Here is a 21593-nt window from a genome sequence, read left to right on the forward strand (position 1 = left end):
ACTGGTGTATCAAAAAGTTACTCTTTGTACTTGTCTTTTGAGATCCCGATGAGCTATTTATATCGAGCTCATGCACACTCTTACAGCAAGGGATGCAATCCCTTCTTGCCACTTGTTCTCTAGAAATTGACGTGCTCAAGGTTTTCTCAATTGTTGGGAATTTGAGCGGATATTGATCGACCTTGCATAGTTTAGACAACGCAAGATATTTGGACAAAAAATATTATTCCCCTTTTTTTACTGATATCTTTAGGCATACATAGTTAAGAGTGATCTGAACCGATATTGGCAAAGCACACCTTTATTTGGCACATATACGCACATATTGGCAAAGCACACCTTTATTTGGCAAAGCAAAGGTACATATGGCACATATAGGCACATAGCTAATTCTAATAGGCGAGATACTTTTTGTTTATGGTACTAAGCCTTAAATCTCCCGTGGAGGGTCTCATTATTAAGAAATGGCATTTAGTGGAATTTTCAAAAAAAATCCCCAATTACAGTCAAGACTCTGCTCGATTTTGGCTAGATTGCTTACATTGGTCTTTTAAAACTTGCTTTCAATAAACAACGCACTAATACACCTCTCTAAAAAAAAAAAGGCTCCGTCTTCTTTGTTGACCAAGAGATCTACTTAATTGTTGTCCATTTTTTGCAAAAAAAAGACTAGGTCTTAACTTTGATGATATATTTGACGTATATTAACTTTGATACATAGTTAAAATTAAATGATAGTCCATAGGGTAGGCTATAAGCTAATTCTGCAGGTGTGACATGGATAACAATTGGGCCTAGCTTTGACACCTGTAATACGCACAAGAATAGCCAGTTCTAACTAAATAATTTTGTATGGATGCAGGTAACAGCTGGATCTTTCTCCTCGTAGGATTAGTGGAGGTTTGTCTCTAGGGACTGGATATCTTCCAAATGGTTCACAGCAATAGGAATACCTGGAGAATGGAAGATCTACATCAAACATTTTTTTCAGTCAATAGAGTTTAGGCTAATGTAAACTATTAAAATAAACAATTGACAAGGTACTATATACATGTAACTTATCTTTTGGGTATATTGTTAATGTCCTTGTCCATGTATCATTACCCTTTTCCTTATGTCAAATATGATCTATTCCATCATATGGTTCAATAGTTTGTATAATCAAACTATTGTTAGGCTTTTCATTTCAAACACACACACACACACAAAAGGAAGGCATGCCATCCATGCATAGAGGTCAGACCCTTTTGAAGTCCTCGAAGCCACCAATTGCCCACAATTTTGGCCCACGCTTCATGTGCCATGTGTCCCAGCCTCCTTCCTCTTCCTTGCCTCACCACCAACTTTTCACCTTTACTTGGAAGTATAAACGTGGACTCCCCCTGTCTCAAAAATTTCATCGACCACATGTGTGCTGACCCTGATTGTTACTTTTCTGTTGTGTTTGGTAGTTTCATCTTCCATGGCCTCCTCCACGACCTGTACCATGTCCTCTTCCTCTTCCTCTGTTGTTGAAAAGGACATGTTCAAAAGTGTTTGTTCCCTGTGTAGACGAGTCTTCCTCAAGTTCCTTTTCTTCCACAATCAATAGGGACACCTAATCTGTAAATGAGGGAATGTTCTTTTGAAGATGGATACTAATCTTGAACTACTTATACTATGGACCTAAGCCTTGCAGACACACTCCAACTTTTTCATCATCATCAACAGTAACACCAATTGATACAAGTGACTCACATATGTTCTTTATCTTCAACTAATAGTCATTGATGGATAGATTTTTGTTCAGCATTGTATTTAGCTTAGTCCACAAATGCAGCTTCCTTGCCTTTGTGTTGGTCACATTCAATGACAACACGGTTTGCCAAGCCTCCTTCAGAGTCTGAGCATCTTGTATATTCCCAATCATCGTGTCCTGCACACTCACAAAAAGCAAATACATAACCTTCCGAGGTCCTTGGTTCCAATCTCTGAACTCTTTATCTATGCAACACTTACACCTTCCTATGGTAACAGTGGTGTTGTCTCATGCTTTCCATCAATGTAGTCCCAATAACCTTTGCCAATAAGAAAATTGGTCATTTTGAACTTCCAAGCATGAAAGTTGTTCTTGTCCAGCTTCTCACTGAAAATCTAGCACCAAGTCTTTGAGCAGCCTGCTAAAAATAGTCAGTTACTGTCTGTAACTACAATATGCGTACATACACTTGTTCCACACTCTCAAAAAATTTCTTTGAACACTACATCCAAATCAAAGCTTCCTACACCTCCCAAATGTATATCTACAGAATCTTGAACCTTAGTGTTTCTGCATGCAAACACACTCTAACTCCAAAAAAGGGGTCGAAACGCGTCCAAAATGGAAATCTTACTGCACAACCACAGTCCAAAGGACTACATAGAACCCTGAGATGCACACTCTCCAAAAGGAAGCACCTGAATCAAAGATTGTTGCACGATGGCTTTTGGGAATTTTGAGACCGCTTCCAGTGTTGCTCCTGCTTGCTGCTCCAAGCTCCTCAAACACAACTGAGATCTAATACCATGCTAAGAGATAGAAAAGGAGAGAGAGCTTAAGCTCTTGCAAGCACACACACACATAAAAACAGAGATAGAGACAAAGGGATTGTACTTCTTCTTCTTCACTAACTCAAGATAAGAGGTCTACAAAACATAAGGGGAAAATATAACATAAAGTGAAAACTAGTGCAACGATCTGCCTGAGCCAAATTTTGGAGACCCAGGTCTAGTATCTGCTGCAGAGAGAACACATCTTTGAGTGTTGGGTTGGGTGCCTATAAGTGATAGATCATTAGAAAGGGTACCTTCGAGATGGCACCACAAGGGCGGGGCACCTGGAGAGTGGTGACCTTGCTAGCAGTGTGTTTGGACTGAATCTGCAATTGATGGCAACACCTGATACTGATACTGATATAACGATTTTTGCAACGAGGGGAGCTCCTTAAACCACAACCAGATACATTTGCTCAGCCACACCCAAATACACGTACATTACTATCACTATTGTTACTGTCATTGTAGCAAGGTCGAGCTTGAAATTACTCTGTTCTAAACTTCTCTGTTCAACTGCTACTCCAAGTACTATCCAGCATTGGGTGGCCAAAAAATTAGGTAGAGAGAGGAATTTCGCGAAGGCGATAGAGGGAGAGAGAGACCACCAGATGGCGAGGGAGTGAGAGAGGGACCACCAGATGGTGAGGGAGGGAGAGAGGCTACCAGATGGTGATGGCAAAGTTGCTTGCTTTTGGCCTGGGCTGAAAACGGTCTGCAAGGCTACGGTGTGTTTTTTTAATTTTTTTAGCGGGCCTGACTTAAAACGCTTAGGCTGATTTTAGCTTAGCTGATTTTTGCTGACGTGGCTATAAAAGGTTGAGACGGATGGGGGGCGAGGGCAAGGTCGAGGCCATGGGCGAGGGCAACAGCGAGGCCATGGGCGAGCCCAGCAGGGCGAAGACAGCAGGCATTGGCGAGCCAGCCTGGTGAGGGCAAGCAACACAGTGGCGAAGGCGAGGATAAGCGAGGGAAACACTGGGCGGGCTTAGTAAGGGCGAAGGCCCAAGGCGAGGCCACCACAACAACAAAACAAACAGGTCGGAGCAGGTTGGGAAGATTAAAGATAATGCAGAGATAGAGAATGAGAATGGTATGTGAAAACGACGAAGTTAAATTGATAATGAACATATAAATATGCACACCACAAGATACCCAATTGAAGAGCAATTAGAGAACTTAGTGCCTAGTGTGTCGTGCCAGAGATGATGAGAGGCTAGAAGGTTTACAACAAGGGGGATGGAATTTCATACAGCTTCAATACACCTTCATACACAAAGACATAGTCAACACAATCTAGAAACACGCTCACCAGAGCAACAAAGAGAGGCGAAGAGAGGTACATGAAATACTAACACAGAGTGAAGGAGAGAGTATTACAAAATCCAAAGTTATACCCACCAAAGCAGCAGAATGAGAGGGTCCAAAGAAGGAGAGGGAGAGTGTGTCTGAGATAGGGATGGGAACATTAAGATCCAATTTAGGGTTCATGAGTCGGCAAAGATCAACACTTGATTTTAGACCCTTGATTGTCAGCTTACGTATGATAACATTTGATCCTAGACCTATTGACTAAAGGCAGCGGAACTCCCTCCAATGTGGCTAATTGTATGGCCCCTTGGGGTAGAATCTCCTGCATCTTGTATGGTCCTTGCCATGATGGAATCAACTTCTTTGCTTTTTTGAGATATTTCACTTGATAGAGTAACACCAGTGCTCCTTGCATTATTTTCGGCTATCTGAGATGGCGATCATGCCATGCTTTGCGACGAAGGTGCTCTGCTTGCAGAGCCAGAGAAGCCAAACTTTGTCTTTCATCCAAAAGGTAGAGACGAGCGATAGATGCTGACCCCAAATCTCCATTGGCACGCAAACTGCCGACTCGCGGAGATTCTCGTGCTCTCTACAGTGGGTGCTCCTCAACATAATGTGCATGACATCTCACTCAAACAGACTCAAACAGACTGAAAACAAAGGAAAATAGATAACAACTGATCACATAGAGACACAACATCTAACCAGAACGTAGGACTCGACTATCTCAAAGAGCCGATACAGCCTGTGGCATGGCAGCACACTCATCTCTAGCCCAAGACTCACAGGTACAATGGGGGTGTCGAGGTTCAGATGTGCAGGGATGTGCAGACGTGTTGTGTGTCTCGATTGGCTACTCTAGACAACGACGTCAAGAAGATCCCATGACCCAATCACTACTACACATATATACAACCATAAAGAGCCACCAACAGCTCATAAGTGTCAGCATCTAAGTCTATCTCCACTGAGTGGAGGTGGTGACCTGGCCACGATGTCCACTAGGCCACCGTATCCCTGCCACGTGTCACTGCCCAGCGAGTCCGTCCAGTGTGAATAAGACCAGACCAAAGACCAACTGTAAGTGACACTGTAGCCTACAGGTTGCCCACCACAAGACCGGTCCCCGTCACGGAGAGTGAAAAACTGAAAAACTGAAAGATCTGCATCAGGTCTAGAAATGGTGAAAACTCCTAAAGATGATATCTACTGGTGATCGGATGATGGAGGGGGAGGCTGGTAGAAAGGTGGGTAAGGAGATGGAGGCCAGGTGTATGGTGGAGGGTAGTGTCCATGAGAAGGGCACATTGAATATGGAGTGGCCACCCCATGAGCAGCAGCAGATTGAGTAGGGTGAGTAGGTGGGACAGGTGGAAACCTAGGAAAAGACTGAGTAGGCTGAGAAGGTGGGACAGCTGGTGGGAACCCACGGAAGCTATGGTAGAAGGGGGGAGGGAAAGAGATGGAATGTGAGGGGGAGGCCATAGAGGGCCCATGAAATTGTGAGGAAGCCAATCCTGCTGGCTTAGACTCCATAGTAGGATGTGTTTCCTCAGCTGCTTGAGAATCCCCTAAATGAGCTTTGGAAACGTCTGTATGTAGTGCCATAGCGGGAACTTGCGTAGAACTTGGATCTGTATGAGCTTTGGACACGTTTGTCTGTAGTGCCATAGCAGGAACTTGCGTAGAACTTGGAGCTATAGCTGTATCTATAGTTGTTTGTGAAATGGCTATAGATTGATATTTGGCACATGAGGGACACACTGACTTTACCACATAGGAGAAAGTTCCTGAACTGCGACCATATCATTTTCCTCTTTTAATTGTATTTGCTGAGTGTGGACTATGTGTTTGAGGTCCTGTACCTGTTGAGTGGGAATCCTTATACGAGCTTGAGCCTGAGCAATTAACATATCCCTATCCATCAATCGTTGAAGGTGGTTGCGCACTTCCCTCTGCATACTGTCATAGACAGCCCGATGCAGACCGTTAGTACCTTGCAATGAGAGGTGCAAAATTGGCAAACATGTCAGGTTGCCCAGAGCTAGGTGTCCCTGAGCTAGATGCCCCTACAGTAACCCTATGTGCCCCTACACTAGGAGTAGTAGTAGGTGGTACTGCCGACACCACTGGAGAGTGTGTTTGGGTGCTTGCAACACTACTAACAAGAGGTGGTGTAAAAGTAGAGGTGGCCACAGAAGTAGTCATGCTCACTCTTGGGTTTGCGGTATTGATGTCAGAGCTTTTAACCTGTGATTCAGAGAAGGGTAGTGTTGCTAGCTCTTTCGTTGAATCCTTTTGTACTTTAGCCCTCTTGCGTAAAGTGCCTTTCCCTTTGGCCATTTTGGAACGGCCTTGTTCTTTGGCATCATCTTTAGCATCATCTTGCAGAGTGAGAACATGAGTTGCATCTGCTTTTTGCTGCATAAGTTGCACTACCCAATACATAATATATCGCTTTTAAACCGCAAGTTAATTTAAATGAGGTGTGATTGGTTGTAGCTTTGAAAGACGTTCGATATGCCCAAAGGGTGCCGTGGATAGCTTGAGCCCAAGTCGCAGGATGGAGATGACATGCTTTCTGTAGAAGTGCTATCAAAACCTTATTGGTGCTCTTGGCCTGCCCATTTGCTCTAGGGTAATAGGAACAAGACTTTCGGTGAAAAATCTTGTAGTTGGTGAAAAAGGTTGAAATCATTTCATTCACAAGTGACTGCCCCTATCACTGGTGATCTTCAGGGGACATCCAAACCTGCACAAAATATTTTCGTATAAAAACTTGGCTACAATATTTCGAGTGCAATCAATTGTTGCCAGTACCTTTGCCCACTTGGTTGCATAATCTGTAGCCACTAGTAGATACTTCCGATTACCTGGTTGGGCGAGGGGAGTAATTAGACCCACAAAATCAATGCCCCATCTCTCAAATGGATGCCATGCCAAAGAGACCTACAGAGGACGGTTGGACTGCTTGCTTGGTTTAGGTCCACAGTGCTGACACACATCACATACTTTCACATAGGCAATTGCATCCCAAAAGACATAGGGCCACCATAAACCACTCTGGAGAATCTTCTGGGCGGTGATATGACCAGGGTAATGGACACGAGTGGGACCACTGTTGACATCCTCCAAAATAAACTCAACTTCATAAGGAGAGACACGACGCCTTAGAACACCATCCGGTCTTGACTTGTATAGCTGGCCGCCAATCAGAATGAATGGCCTAGATTTCAGCAACAATTGTCTCTTCTACAGTGGAGAATCATTCTTTGGGTACAAGCTAGTAAAAAACAGATGCAAAACATCACCGTACCATTCCGGAGTGGTATCCACCTTAAAGACGCTGCTATTTGGAAAGTTGTCTGTAACCCCCGTTTCTTCTTCACCTGTGTGAATGCGAGAGAGGTGGTCGGCAAGGACATGATGTTTGCCGGGCTTGAATACCACTTCAAAATCAAACTCTTGAAATAAGAGTAGCCATCACCATACTCGACCTGCAACTTGCGGCTTATTAAGCAGATAACGCAGGGCATAGTGATCAGTAATAACTGTGAAGTTGACCCCTAATAAATAATGGCAAAATTTTTGTAGAGTATATACAATAGCCAAACCCTCCCTTAATGTGGTGCTATAGTTGCGTTCTGCCTTGGTGAGTAGGCAGCTTGCATAGTGAACAAGGCGATACAGGCTGTACTCCTTACTGGGCTGAGTCAGCACAACACCCACAGCCAGTTGACTGGCATCAGTATGCACATGAAAAGGGAGAGACCAATCTAGAGCCACTAAAATAGGTGCTTCAGTGAGGCGCTTTTTGAGGTATTCAAATGCTTCAGCCTTTGAATTGGACCATTGAAAGGGCACAGTAGCACTGGTGAGTCTGGTCAGTGGTTGAGCCGCCTGTGCATACATGCGTATAAACCTGCGATGATAGCGTGTGTGGCCTACAAAGCTCTGAACACCTTTTGGGTTGATGGGAGGTGGTAACTTCAAAATTGCCACGATCTTCTCTGGGTTAGGTGCTAAACCTTTAGTAGACACCACAATGCCTAGAAGTGTCCTCAGTGACCAAAAAATGACATTTGTTAGGATTGAGCTTTAGGCGTGCCTCTCTGCACTTGAGGAAGATAGCAGAGAGCTGAGCGAGGTGTTCCTGTAGATTTTCCACTGGGGTTGAACATTGAGCACCTGAGAAGGTAGAAAAATCATCCATGAAGATGCGAAGATGATCCGTAAGTAAAGGACAAAAGATGAGATATACTGCTTGATTGAAGGAGGGTGGAGCATTTTTCAACCCAAACGACATTCTAGTGTAGATTAAAATACCCCAGGGAGTCACGAAAGTCGTTTTAATCTGATCACCTGGATGGATGCCCAATTGATTGTATCCACTGAACCCATCCATGAAACTGTACAATACATGCCCTGCTACATCTTCTAGCACACGCTCAATGAAAGCTGTGGGAAAACCATCTGGGATAGTTACCTTGTTCAGAGCGCGGTAATCCACACACACACACCGATTTTATTGGACTGCTTCTTAGGCGCTATCACCATGGGTGATAACCACTCAGAGTGCTCCATAGGTACAATGATCCCTGCCTCTTGCATTTTTTATAGCTCTGACTTGACAGCCAGCATACTTTGGGTTGAGCTTGTAAGATCGGCCTTTGACAGGCTTAACCTTTTCAACCAGAGGGATAGTGTGGACACCCAATTCTGCTGGGATCCCTTCCAAATCCTTGTAGGACCAAGAAAAAACATCTTTAAAAGAGTGTATAAAAGAGAGTACCTGATTGAGTAACGTAGGATGCTCCCATAACCAAGCTGCTAAGAGTACGTGCTGAGGGTTGTGAGGATCTCCCAGGTTGACTTATTTGATCGGGTCAGGAGGTGTAGCTGGAGAGGGTGCTTCCGAAGATGAAAAGTGAGTTGCCTCTTGGAGCTTCGAGAAATCATGGGCTGGTGTTTGATTGATTGGAAACTCTGCATATTCCTCTTGTAGCCATCCTGGTGGAAGCTCCTCGAAGGGTAAGTCTTCAGACACAGACATAGCAGAGTGATTTTGAGTGGGCGGGGCATCAGACCCCGGAGATGTTAAAGAAAGAGGAGGAACATTTGCGAGCTCATACAGAGGAGATTTATTTTCCCTTCGGTGATGTGTTATAGGTTCACCAAGGCCAACGGCTTCCATCAGAGGAACACTTGACCCCTGGTCATCAGGGACAAACACACTTGCTTCTTTGACTAGCACACTTTCTGTTGTAGGCCTTGGGACACTAGTGTCGGCCTAAGGAGCTGGGAGAGAGAGTGTTACAGGCACAGGTGAGGTTTGAATAGAGACCGCATAGCACGGCATTGATGTGGTATCTTCCAACCACTGTAGCAGGTCTTCGTCAGACCCGTCAGGTGGGATGGGTGCTCGGGGTCGGGGTTGGACTGTACTGACAATGAGTTGTGATGAACCACTAGATCTATACCTCGTCGAGTCGAATTGGTTGCATGGGGGAGCCAGGCGTATGTATCCACATGGCGTCGTTTCCCCAATCATGAAGTGCCTTAGTATGCCAGAACCATGGTCTACCAATAAGCAAAGGAAATCCTCCCTCCACCTGGGAAAGACTGACCACCACAAAATCCAAGCTAAATGTGAAGTCTTGTACCTTCAGAGGCACCTGATCTACTATGCCCATTGGATAAACTGTCCTCTGGTCCGCCAATGTAATAATGAATGGAGCAGGGCGGGTAGGCTGCAGATCTAAAGCCAACATAGTAAACTTTGGCATCAAATTTATCCCAGATCCACCATCCACTATGACGCCTGAAAATTGATGCCCAAGAATAGACACAGTGAGACGAGGACTTTTGTAGTCGGTGAGGGGAGTAGCTGGATAAGAAATCATGTAAGACTCTAAAGGTTGTACCGGAAGATGCCTGCCATTAGGCCCCGCACCCGAGTACAGAGACTGAATGACTGAGAGGGTGTCACTTCTGAGGGTTGCATCTAGCCAGATCATCTCATAAAGGGACACTTGGTTGAAAGGTGTCCTTCAATATTGCTTCCGTTGTTGGCTTAGCTCCTACAATCTGGGCTTCCTTGAGAACTTTCACATGTTGCTTGTCAGTCATTGCTTCTAGGAAGACTCCATCAATGTCCAAAATCATAGAGATTGGTTTACTCCTTTCACCAATTAATGCTTCGTTCTTTTGGTCAGGTTGCAGAAGTGATGGACGAGATGGACCTGTTGGCAAGCTGAGACCCCGGGCTGCTCTTTGTGCCCAAGTGAGTACGCCATCGGGCTCCGTCACTTGTTGTGGCCAACTATATGAGTAGTAGGTGATGGATGAGGGGTGGTGTTCATTCTGATTAGATTGATATTCGGGAATGTGAATCTTGTTGGTTCTGAGTTGGTGGGGCTGAAGATGAGGATGCCCTTTGCTTAGGACAATCCTTACTGTAGTGGTCCTTAGACTTTGGACAATGTTTGCAAGGAGGAGACCTTTCCGGTAAAGGACACTTACTCTGGTAATGCCCATATTCACCACATCTGTAGCATAAGATGGGCCGATTTGACGGATGAAACGGGGGACGAGGTGGTTGCTGCTCTTGTTGCTGCATGGAGTTGGAGACTGAGGTGTAGAAGCTGAGGAGCTTAAGCAGCCTGGGTATAAAAATTTTGAGGTGGGAACGTACTTGACATACCTTGGATAGTAGGGTATTGAGCAAAGGTGTCATGTAATTTTGATGGCCATAGGGGGAGACCATATTAGATGTTGGTGCTAGCCCTTGTTGGAGAGAAGGACCTAGACTTTGTTGTATTTGCCGCAGTCCCTTGATATAGTAGCAATCCTTGTCTTCATGTCCCGACTTTTTGCAGAAGTGACAATAAGCCCGAAGGGGACAGTCTTGTGGAGGGTGTCCTGGAGAGCGACACGAGTTGCACCATACCATCTCCTGCTGAGACCGAAGCTCTTCTAGCTCTCAGCCTCGTGATGTGGAGACTTCTCTTGTCTAAAAGAGATTGATTTCTCCTCTTGAAGAGCGCATTGTAGTTTTAGGGCTTCAAGTTCCCTACATAAAGAAGTCAATGGATCAGAAGGACTTTTCGAAAACACTGAGGGGGTCTCTACCTGTGGAGAGTTGGTGAACAGCTTCCTCGCTCCCTCTATCCTAGTAGCAGCCATGACAAACTCCTCCAGAGTGGCGTCAAGTCGGAGACTCTCTCAAAGTATTTGCTGAGAAGTTTTGGGAAGAGCCTTCTCCACCCACTTCTTAACCATAAATTATTTCGGTTGCTGAGGAAGCTTTGCAACCAGAGACTTGGTTTTAGTCATGAGTTCTGCAAAAGTTTCCTTTGGCTGGAGCACCATGTTGGCCAACTCATCCAAAACCGTTTCCTGGTAGTCACCTGGCCTGAACGCTGCACAGAACTGTTGTCTTAAAGCTGCCCAAGTTGCAAAACGGTTCTCTGAAAACTGACTGTACCACTTGTTTGCTAAACCATTCAAGGTTGATGGAAACAGTACCAAATAAGCATCTTCCCTATTAAGATCATGACCTTTACAGAGAGATACAAACCTCGTTGCATGGTCGTCTGCATATTCTGAGGAGAGTCCCTTGAAGGTGGGAAACTTGATGTTTACCTTGGCCAACACACTGGTCAACGCCTCCATGGCCTCTTGCTCAAGAGTTTGTTGCTCACTAGCTTGCTGTAACAAAATGGGGGAGAGCTTCACCGGGGAAGGTGACCTTGAAGATGTAGAACCCGATGGAGGAATGGATGAGGCTGTATGTGGAGGTATGGGTGATGAGGTTGGTGGACTTCTACCAGGTACCAAGGGTTGACGCCTTCTATTGTAGTACTTCAGAGGACTTAGTAGTACGCTTTGACGCTCAAATGACCGCCTTGTATGTGTCATGCATGACCACAAACCCAACCAAAATTTTGAGCAAGAAGACCTTTAACTGTGGCTGAATGAACACAGGTCAATACCAGGACAAGTGACTAGACCACCTGGTCTAGGACCAGGGCAAGTGACTAGACCACCTAGCTAGACTAGGACGAGAAAGGCTAGACCAGGGACGAGGACTTGGTTGGACGAAGTAGTCACCACCTAGCTGGACCAGGACGAGGAAGGCTAGACCAAGGACAAGGACTTGGTTGGACGAAGACTTGTTTGGACAAATGCGAGAGAGGATCAGACCAAAGGGCAAGTGGAGTAAGCTGTCCAGGGTGGAAACTCAGCTAGCTCCTCGATTTGCACCTCAACAGAGAGTGAGACTTCAGTTGAGGTCCCACCGTGATCGCCAAAAATGAGAGCACATGTAGCGTGGATAGTGTGTCGTGCTCTCTACAGTGGGTGCTCCTCAGTGCAATGTGCATGACATCTCACTCAAACAAACTCAAATAGACTGAAAAAAAGGAAAATAGATAACAACTGATCACACAAAGACACAACAGTAGAGACACAATAGCAGGGATACAACAATAGACCAGAACATAGGACTCGACTATCTCAAAGAACCAATATAGACTGTGGCGTGGCAACACACTCAACTCCAGCTCGGGACTCACAGGTACAATGGCCGTGTCAAGGCTCAGATGTGCAGGGATGTGCAGACATGATGTGTGTCTCTGTGTCTCGACTGGCTACTCTAGACGACAACGTCAAGAAGATCCCATGACCCAACCGCTACTACACATATATACAACCATAAAGAGCCACCAACGGCTCATAATGTCAGCATCTAAGTCTATCTCCACTAAGTGGAGGTGATGACCTGGCCAGGATGTCCACTAGGCCATCGCATCCCTGCAACGCGTCACTGCCCAGCGAGTCCGTCCAGTGTGAACCACACCAGACCAAAGACCAATTGTAAAGTCCAAACTGCACTAACTATCCTGTGAAAGTGAGCTGTAGCCTGCTACAGTGAGGTGACTTGATAAGTGTGCCATCACTTTGATAGGTAGAGTAGCTCAGTGTAGTACAATTGTAGTATCACTGGTGAAGATATATGTATCCACCAAGGCGCGTCAGTGATGATGACTTTCGGTGGTAGACCATCGAGGAGAGGTACATGTTGAGGTTGACATTTCAACACTAAGAAGGTCATGCATGATGAGGTGGATGAGGTGCGTGCATTGGACAAGAGGTAAAAGTGGTTCTTTTGTTTAAATTATAAAGATCGTCATACGAACAATAGCCCCAACTAGGTGAGATGGTTAACATCAATGGTTATATGAGCATCTATGTGCACGAGTTCGAATGCCATGCAAGCATTGAAGTTTTAAATGCGTGGCCTTAGCAATGTAGAAGATTAGTAGTTAGATTCCACATAATGAAAGTGGGTAGAGCTACTATGTCGATTAGTGTGTATAGATGCAATGCAAAATCAAAGCCGTCCCTAAGAAAAACTCGAACACTCAAAACGACACAAAAATAAAAACAATTTACTAAATAAAGGGTTTTTTTTTTTTTTGTTGTTGCAAAACTCACAAAAGTGAGTTAATAGTATTAACAGAACCGAAAAAGAATTACAAGATGAACCATGTTCAACATTTGACCTAGGGCATCCAACTGTTCAAAGACATACATAGACAGCGAGCAGGCTTTTTACAAGGAGCCCAAACCTTACACATATCTTGAAATTACCCAAAAACAACCCAATAGCACAAAGACAAACCACCACACCAGTTAGAAGTAGACATAAGGGCGGAGTCCATCACCTTGAAAGCATACTTCGTTGAGAATTAAACCATCAACCGTAGAGAACAAGCAAAAAAGCAGGCAGTTCTGGTGAGCCTCGCGCCGTCAACCTTGCAAATTGGTGTCATTAGGGACTGGAGCCTGCCACTCGCCAGACCCACGACTAGCACCCAAAAACAGAAAGAATTAACAACACAACAGAGCCAAAACCTCTCTGGGATCGGAGCCCACAATAGTAGATTTGGACACTCGATGAATATCCAGCATGACCCAGAGCCAAGTGAGCAAGTTGCCCTACAAGCTACAACATAAAAAATAGAGTCCTTTGTTAAACCACCAAGGAAGGAAGGGCTCCACCCAGGAAAAGCCAAACCCTTCCCAACAGCAACTGAACTTGCGGCAGCTCGTCTAGTACCTTGCATGACTAGCAAACCGGTGGACCTGCAGACAAATCACCCACAGGGTCGCTATAAGGATCCACAACGGAGCCATGCAGAGCACAGAGGGTATATCCATGCAGACACTTTGCAAAGCAATTTCTTCAATGCTCATTTCTTTAAATGCGATAATTTCACACACACTGTCAACTATTCACATACACAAGATTCGAAGAAATAGAACTCCAATTATTGATGCAAACCTAACAAGAAATTGGTTTATCAAAATGCAATAGGAGAAGTGCAATAACCTATGTGTGTGCTCTCTCTCTCTCTCTCACTCACTCTCACGCGCACACACTCACGCACCCACACATGCGCACGTGCACGTGCACGCGCACACACACACACACTCTAACAATAACACTAACACTATTGAAAAAGTCTAAATGCTCAATTTGATTTGATAAGCTTCATTGAGAGCATACATACATTCAATTGCTGCAATAATTCCAACACTAATTGTGCATTGATCAGCTACTAAGAGGTTAGTGGCTCAAGAGATGGACACACAGAACATGCCCACACGTATCAGATATTGGAAATGCAAAAGTGAGGGCTAATGGAGTGCAGGTGATAGGCAGATGTGAATGAGGATGTAATACTAGTGATGATTGATAAAGTGATAATCATCTTAGGGCTATGCCACAACTTGTTAGTTAGGGTAGCATTCATAAGAAAAAAGGGAACTATGTATGTATGGGAAAAAAAAAAGATGCACACAATTGTGCCTAACATCATATAGTACATAATGGTATGATTCAACATCTTTCGTGGACAAAGCATATGGAAATCACTTGGTGTACATGGGCTATCACATGATTGGTGGCACACATGGCAACCTTTGTGATAAGGGGAGTAGTGGCTCTTCAATCTAGCTCGGTTGTGCTTACGTACAAATTTCAACCTAGGCCATTACCTAACACGCTAGGTTTAGCTATGAAATGAGAAAAAGAAAGTGGTCACTTGGAAAACATTTCAAAACTTCCAACGCTCTTTATTCAACTTTGGAATTTTTTGTGGTGATTAAGAATATGTTGAGATTAAGTGATTTACTAAGTTTGGCCATTAAAGCATCTAAGTTACCTGAGTGACTACCTAATTTATATATTAGATAGGTCATAGGGTAAAGGAGCTAGTTTAGAGATGTTTTGTAACAAAATGGTATTTTTGGGGGGATTTTGCAAATCTAATTATTTTTAATATTCAGACATTGCACCAGAATCCTCATAAAAAGGCAAATCAAATGATACCAAAATTGATATATATATATATATATATTTTTTTAAAAAAATTAATGCTCCATTTGAAAAAAAATCACTTTTTGAGGTTTTTTGAAGCATTAGAGACACTCAAGGCCCATTACTTAATGGTGCACTTTTTAGCAAATCGCAACATGTGTTGCATGAACACAGAAGCAAAATTCTAAGAATATTTCAAAATTCTTATCTTTAAATTGCGGGTGGATATGTGTCTAACTTGGGGGTTAAAAGTTTTTGTCTCTAAACTAGCTCCTTTAGCTACGTAAAAATAGACTTGGCTTGTAGAAAACCATATCCATTTACAAGGAAAATGCATTTGAATTAATCACAAAATGCTACAAACAACCCTGGCATATCCTTTGCACAGGGTTCTCCAAAAGTAAATGGTGTTGCACCTCTCCGGTTACTCCAAAAACTTGTAGCCAACATAAGCTTTTATTGGTACCTTAAGCCTTTGGTTACTTTTTGAGGCTTCTCTGAGGTGTGTGTGTGCAAATCACAATCCATTTTATCTCTCTTTTTGAAATGTGACTTTGAGGTCTTGTTTACATAATGCCAATGGATTTTTTTATCAAGGACTCTTTTTGTTTCTCACTTTTTGACCTGTGACTTTGAGGTCTTGTTCACATTAAGACAAGGTCTCCTTTTGTCCTTTTAGGCAAGGTCTCCTTTTGTCCTTTTAGGCAAGGTCTTCCTTGTTTTCTTTTGCAAAAGTAAGTCAAGCGAGCCATGGAGGATGGGAACACTTGAAAATCTATTCTTTGCAGAGGTTATCACGGAAAACAAAGGTAACAAGGTCACAATGGCCCACCATGGCATTTTTTTGTTGAAGGCACAATACTTAACAAGCCCCTTCAACATGGATATCGAGCTGGTAAAGCAAGATGGAGGTGGATCTAATGAAGAATAATAGATCATTGATGCTAGCAAGATGATCACTCATTATCAAAACTCACAAGAATACCCTTCAACAATGTAAGGGATTACTACAATTTTTCTTAGTCTTGCATAAGAAAACACTAGCTCAACCTCTTCAAAAAAGAGGATGATGGTTGGCAAAAGTTTCCATTATCAAATGTAAGCTCTTAAAATTCTTGGCACAAAGTCATGCTCAACATATAGAGGACCCACCTAACAATTTGGAAGCTCCTATTGATCTAGGAAACTTCTTTGAGGCTTGGGAGATGAGAGTCCAATGAGCATCAATACCTCAAAAATGTGTACTTCTAAGTCGATTATTGATGTGAATGCTTACACAAAGAGGACAAAGTCTCTCATCAAAGTGAAGTGGTGGAAGACATCAGGAAGGAAAATTCAAAGGAAGTGTCTCCAGAGGTTGAGGAATTTATCCCACTCTCTCAATAATGGAGGGACTAATTATCCAGTCTCGAAATGTGAAGGACATCATATCGGAAAAAAAGAGCACTCTTTTTTGGGAAGAGGTAAGAAACTCTATTACAAATTTCTAGGTGATCTAGGAGCATCACTTGCATGCCGCTAGCCACAAAAAAAAAGGTAGTAGGGAATAAGCTAGTGTTCTTTGGGGATCACTTGGTTTTAGTGATTGCTAACTATTATACATAGGGATATAGAAACACATGTGGTGCTATCTCATGCCTCAAGGAGAGTCCTAGGTGTGAGAATCAAGTGGGCAAATCAATATCTCACCACTATTAACATTTATAGCCCTTGTGATACCAAGGGAGGAGAGAAACTATGGATGGATCTAAGGGATATGCCTTTGGAAGAAGATTGGTAAATCATATGAAAATTTAGTATGTAGAGACTATAAAGTACAAGATGGGCTCTTCTAGCCTATTGACAGGTTTGAAGAAGACAAAATGGAAATCTCTCTAAGAGAAAAGGGCTTTGTCCGACTTATGGATGGTTGGTCCATGGAGCATCTCACATGTCTTAACATACAGTAGCCTCCAATACACCAACACAACCTCCTGTATAAACAGGTGCTACCTCTCACACTAGGTGGATTGGCTTCCACCATCAGTGGAGATGAGTGTAGGTACCGCTCAGACTATTTCCCCCTAAAGTTAAAATTGGCAAGGGCTAAGGAGGAACAATTCTTTCCGGAAGGGAAGAAGAAAAAACCTACGTTGAGGGAGAATCTTTTCAAAGATCCACTATTCAGGTCCTTTGCTAAGTTCGCTCTAAATAAGCTAAAGAGAGATGTGAAAGCAGTGGACCCTCGAGCTTGGCCCACACTAGGGCATAGCATCGAGAGCACAATAAAATGAGCACAACCTAGGATGAAGAAAGATCAAGATGCTAAAATTAAAATAATGAAAGAAGAAGTGAAAGAGATCTCAAAAAAAAAGCATGAATGCAATGCTTCAAAGGAGAAGCACAGGTGCTGGCTTAAGGCATAGGTGTGCTTGCAAATTTACAAGTCAAAGAGATTAAGAAGACTAGCTAGAGTGCCTGCCCTTAAGCTTGAGGCTGCCACTAAGCTCACTTTTCAGGTCAAAACAAGAAAGGATGTAGCAGCAGCAATAATGAATGAGATGGGGAATATAGTACAAGACCATAGCAATATGGACAATTTAATGCTCTCGCCCATCTTAGCAAAATTATAAGTCAATCAAAAGACTTCTTGCAAGTGGTTTAAGATGCAATAGCAATGCTACTTAGCAATGTAAAGATAAATATAAAGAGCATTGTATTGCCAAGAGAAATGGAAGCCTTGAAAGGCCCATATTAGATAATGAATATTGGGTTGCTTTGAAGGCAACGGGGAAGGAGAAGTCCTCTGAGTGGGATGGACTAACTGTAGTATTTTTTGAAGATTTTTGGGAGGATCTTAAAGTCTCAATAGCTCAAATGGAAAACAAGGCTTTCCTAGATGGTCCAAAGTATGCTAGCATTAAAAAAAGGTTGATCAAGCCTGTTTGCAAAATAGTTTTCTTCTCTGTCTTAAAAATTTGGTAGCCTATGTCAATGATGAAAGTAGGTTACAAGATTATTGCCCAAAGATCTAAGGCTTGCTCATATTCTAGATTGTATCATAGTGCAAGAACTAGACACATACACACACATGACACTGTCACTACCCTTCAGGCAACGAGAATACACACACATACCGAATACTATTTTTTTGACTAAAGGAAATGCAATGCACTACGTTTCTCCCTCATTCTGAATAGCAAACACGCTTACATAATCTCAAAATATACAAGTACAAAACATTCTTGCTGCATACACAGTTATGTCCATGATTCATGAAAATGACTCCTCTATTTAAATTTAAACCTTACGCTATCTTTTCACATCTCCCCTTGTCCTAAGGTTTATTCAGGACCGCTATATCTCCCATTTACACCCAGCACACCTGATGGTTGATTTGCCAAAATTAGACTCGTTACCCAAAATCCTGATCAAGAACATCTCAATGCTAGTTGCTAGATAAAATGCAAAGCAAGGTGCCTAGGACTTAATCCAAGATATGCAAATAAAAATTATAGAGCCACTAACACCACCCAATTTTCCCAAAATATTACAAAGAATTCCCATTTTGTGCATCTCCTCACAATCAAGACTGAATTCCAATGCAAACTTCTACGGGTACATGCCCATATTCAGAAATCATCATATACAAACACATCCAATCCACTTCATACAAGATAAACTTGTAGAATAGATAATGGATAATTATACTGAATCTTCTTGAGAACAAATCCAGCTTCAAGAACATCTTCAACTCTGCAAATTCTCAAATTTTCATCAAAATTTTAGATTTTTGACTTTTTTTTATAATCTAATTTTTAACTTTCCTGACAAATTAAAAAATATGTATAGCTCTACAAATCTATTAAATTAGCTATATATAACCTCTTCAACTAGTTAAATTTAATTCCAAGAGTAGCACAAAATCTAATTCAAATGGAAAAGACACTCCTTCTCCTGAATACGATGCATATGAGGTAAAGTAGAGTCAAAACAATTCCTGCTTTGAGACTCAATCACCTTCATTAGCAACCTTTGCAAATTTATCATAAGAAATATCCAAAACATAGCATCTTTCTTAGATCTAGTTGATTTTTACAAAACCAAAGCTACCAAAACCCTCTTTTCTTAATCTTTTAAAATCTAGTCCAAACAATAAGAAACATGAACTATTGAGTTTGGTGACTCATTATCTTGCATCCGCGGCATCAGATCTTAAACTTCTACAATCAAAAAAATTGAATTATCCACTTTAGGCATAGATATTTGATCTTCAAAGACTCCAACATGAGAAATATCTACAACTCCATACTTCAAGAGCATACTCATATAACTCATAAACATGTCTAAGGTCAGTTTCATCCTCCAATTAGCAACAAACATCACTTCAAACAAATCAACGTTTACATCAAAGTGAAGTAAAAGAGGTTCAATGTTGAAAATAAACTTTTCCACTATCACACAATGCTTCTTCAACATCTCCAACATTTGTGGACATGGATTAGCAACTTCAGATCCACTTGAAAAATCATCTTCTTCAAAAATTTGATTTTCCTATCGTTGTGGAGCTTCAAGTAGCAAACCAAAAGCTTGATTTGGTTTCCTCACAATTTGATTGAATTAAGGCCCACAAAACAACAATTTATTTTCAGCTTCACAATATTTTGACAAAATATTGTGAAGCTGAAAATATTTATTTTCAACAATTTATTTTCAGCTTCACAATATTTTGACAAAAACAAATCACTTTGTACCGTTGCAAAAATATCAGGAATACCAAAAATCAATATTTCAAAACTCAAATTGCTGAAAATTTGCTTGTATCTTCTTCTTAATCTGCACCCAAGAAACACTACATAGGGGAATAATGGGATGTGCCATCTTGTGAGTATCATGACATGATAGTACATAGAGTAGAAAACATAGAACTACAATTACAAACTTTCCTTTCTGCTCTTTATGGTCTCAAGGACTAGATGACAAAATTGACTGAGCATATGCAAAAGCGTAAGTAGCCAATGACATAGCCTTTTGTAGACCCAAGGATGGTGGAACCATGTATAAAGATGTTCCCATACCTTCCTTTGATACCCAGTCAAGACCTAGAAACAACCATTCCCTCAAAGATATAAAACCTCCTCAAATTAATGGTGAAGAAAAGGATATAAATAAAGATGCTATTTATACTTTCTTACAGAAATGGCAAGACCTACATAGGTTAAAGAACACTCCACTTGAGTCCGACCCCTTGAGTCTACTCTATCATTGGGGCCAAAAGCCTACAAATGTTGGTGAGTCTTAAGGAATCGAGAAAGATTCCAATCCATGGTCATACTGATCATTGGGTGAAATAAAAAAACTTAGGTTAACCATCTTGTTTGGAACTATTAGATCAAGGAACCTCGCATCCAAAGAACTTTGAATCTGCACTCCTTCAACTTCAAATTATGCAAAACTCAGCTTTTGCTCCATTTGTACATCCTTAAAAATTCTCCTCATCAAAAGAAAGTAAGATCTTTGATCACATTATCCTCCTCAATTAGAATATTAAAAAAACTACATAAAAGTATCTCTTTGATATGTAGACTTCTCTCCTGATGTAAAATCCTTGTGTCAAAGAAACTTGATCTTCAATTTGAGACAAATCAACAATTTTAGTATCATTCTATTTCTTTCTTCCTCCTTGCATTGCAACATGCAGAAAACTTCCAAATACAAATGACTTTTGGAAATCATAGTAGTCAAAACAATACTTGAATATTCAACTTGATTTTTGTTTATCCCTGAAAGTCAAGGAATCATCTTTTTTGAAGCATATTCATGATCAAAGCATGCATTGGATGGGTTCCACTTATCCTTGAGGTGATAAGGTTGAAAATCTACCTCGTTAGGGTTAAAGCTTGATGTTGGTTCAGGGATTTGGATGGAATTTTGGTGGCTTCCTTGGCTCACACTCTCCTCTACTCCCTTCTTCTCAATCATCGACACTCCCATTGGGTAACTCCACTCCTCACCATCAAGATGAAGCCGAAATTCATCAATTATATCATCAATCGCTTTGAAGATACACACATATTCCTTCAATTTGAGATTCTCTAAACTTTTTTTTTGTCGTTGATTACTCATATCTTCCTGAATGTTTAGACTTTTTTGACTTTTCAGGTTTCCTTGACTTTTCTTCTTCTCAATCATCGACACTCCCATTGGGTAACTCCACTCCTCACCATCAAGATGAAGCCAAAATTCATCAATCTCTTTGAAGATACACACATATTCCTTCAATTTGAGATTCTCTACACTTTTTTTGTCGTTGATTACTCATATCTTCCTGAATGTTTAGACT

The 21593-nt window shown here is 42.0% G+C and overlaps 1 protein-coding gene across 9 annotated transcripts; it reads right to left on the minus strand.

The window, feature by feature from the left end:
• Positions 1-676: 676 nt before the first annotated feature.
• On the minus strand, positions 677-14945 carry LOC147460927 (uncharacterized). Of its 9 annotated transcripts, XR_015187548.1 has the most exons (6): positions 14009-14351; positions 13614-13894; positions 1999-2156; positions 1738-1915; positions 1244-1602; positions 677-953 (listed from the first exon to the last, which is right to left on the minus strand). XR_015187548.1 is itself a non-coding variant. In XM_086508615.1 (3 exons), exon 3 carries the CDS (start codon positions 11803-11805, stop codon positions 11170-11172), a length of 636 nt encoding a protein of 211 aa, XP_086364741.1. In that variant the 5' UTR covers positions 11806-13894; positions 14009-14034; positions 14463-14945; the 3' UTR covers positions 5346-11169. The 9 variants fall into 9 exon arrangements, 3 of the variants coding, with proteins under 3 accessions (XP_086364741.1, XP_086364740.1, XP_086364739.1); XR_015187550.1 differs by lacking the exon at positions 1244-1602 and having other exon boundaries at positions 677-969; positions 14009-14308; XR_015187549.1 differs by lacking the exon at positions 1244-1602 and having other exon boundaries at positions 14009-14302.
• Positions 14946-21593: the final 6648 nt, after the last annotated feature.

Source organism: Adiantum capillus-veneris, chromosome 3, assembly GCF_014529385.1.
Source record: "Adiantum capillus-veneris isolate H3 chromosome 3, ASM1452938v2, whole genome shotgun sequence".
NCBI lineage: Eukaryota > Viridiplantae > Streptophyta > Polypodiopsida > Polypodiales > Pteridaceae > Adiantum > Adiantum capillus-veneris.

Coding starts and splice junctions, on each gene's coding strand:
- LOC147460927 (XM_086508615.1), bottom strand. CDS start 11,805: ATGACACATACAAGGCGGTCATTTGAGCGTCAAAGCGTACTACTAAGT.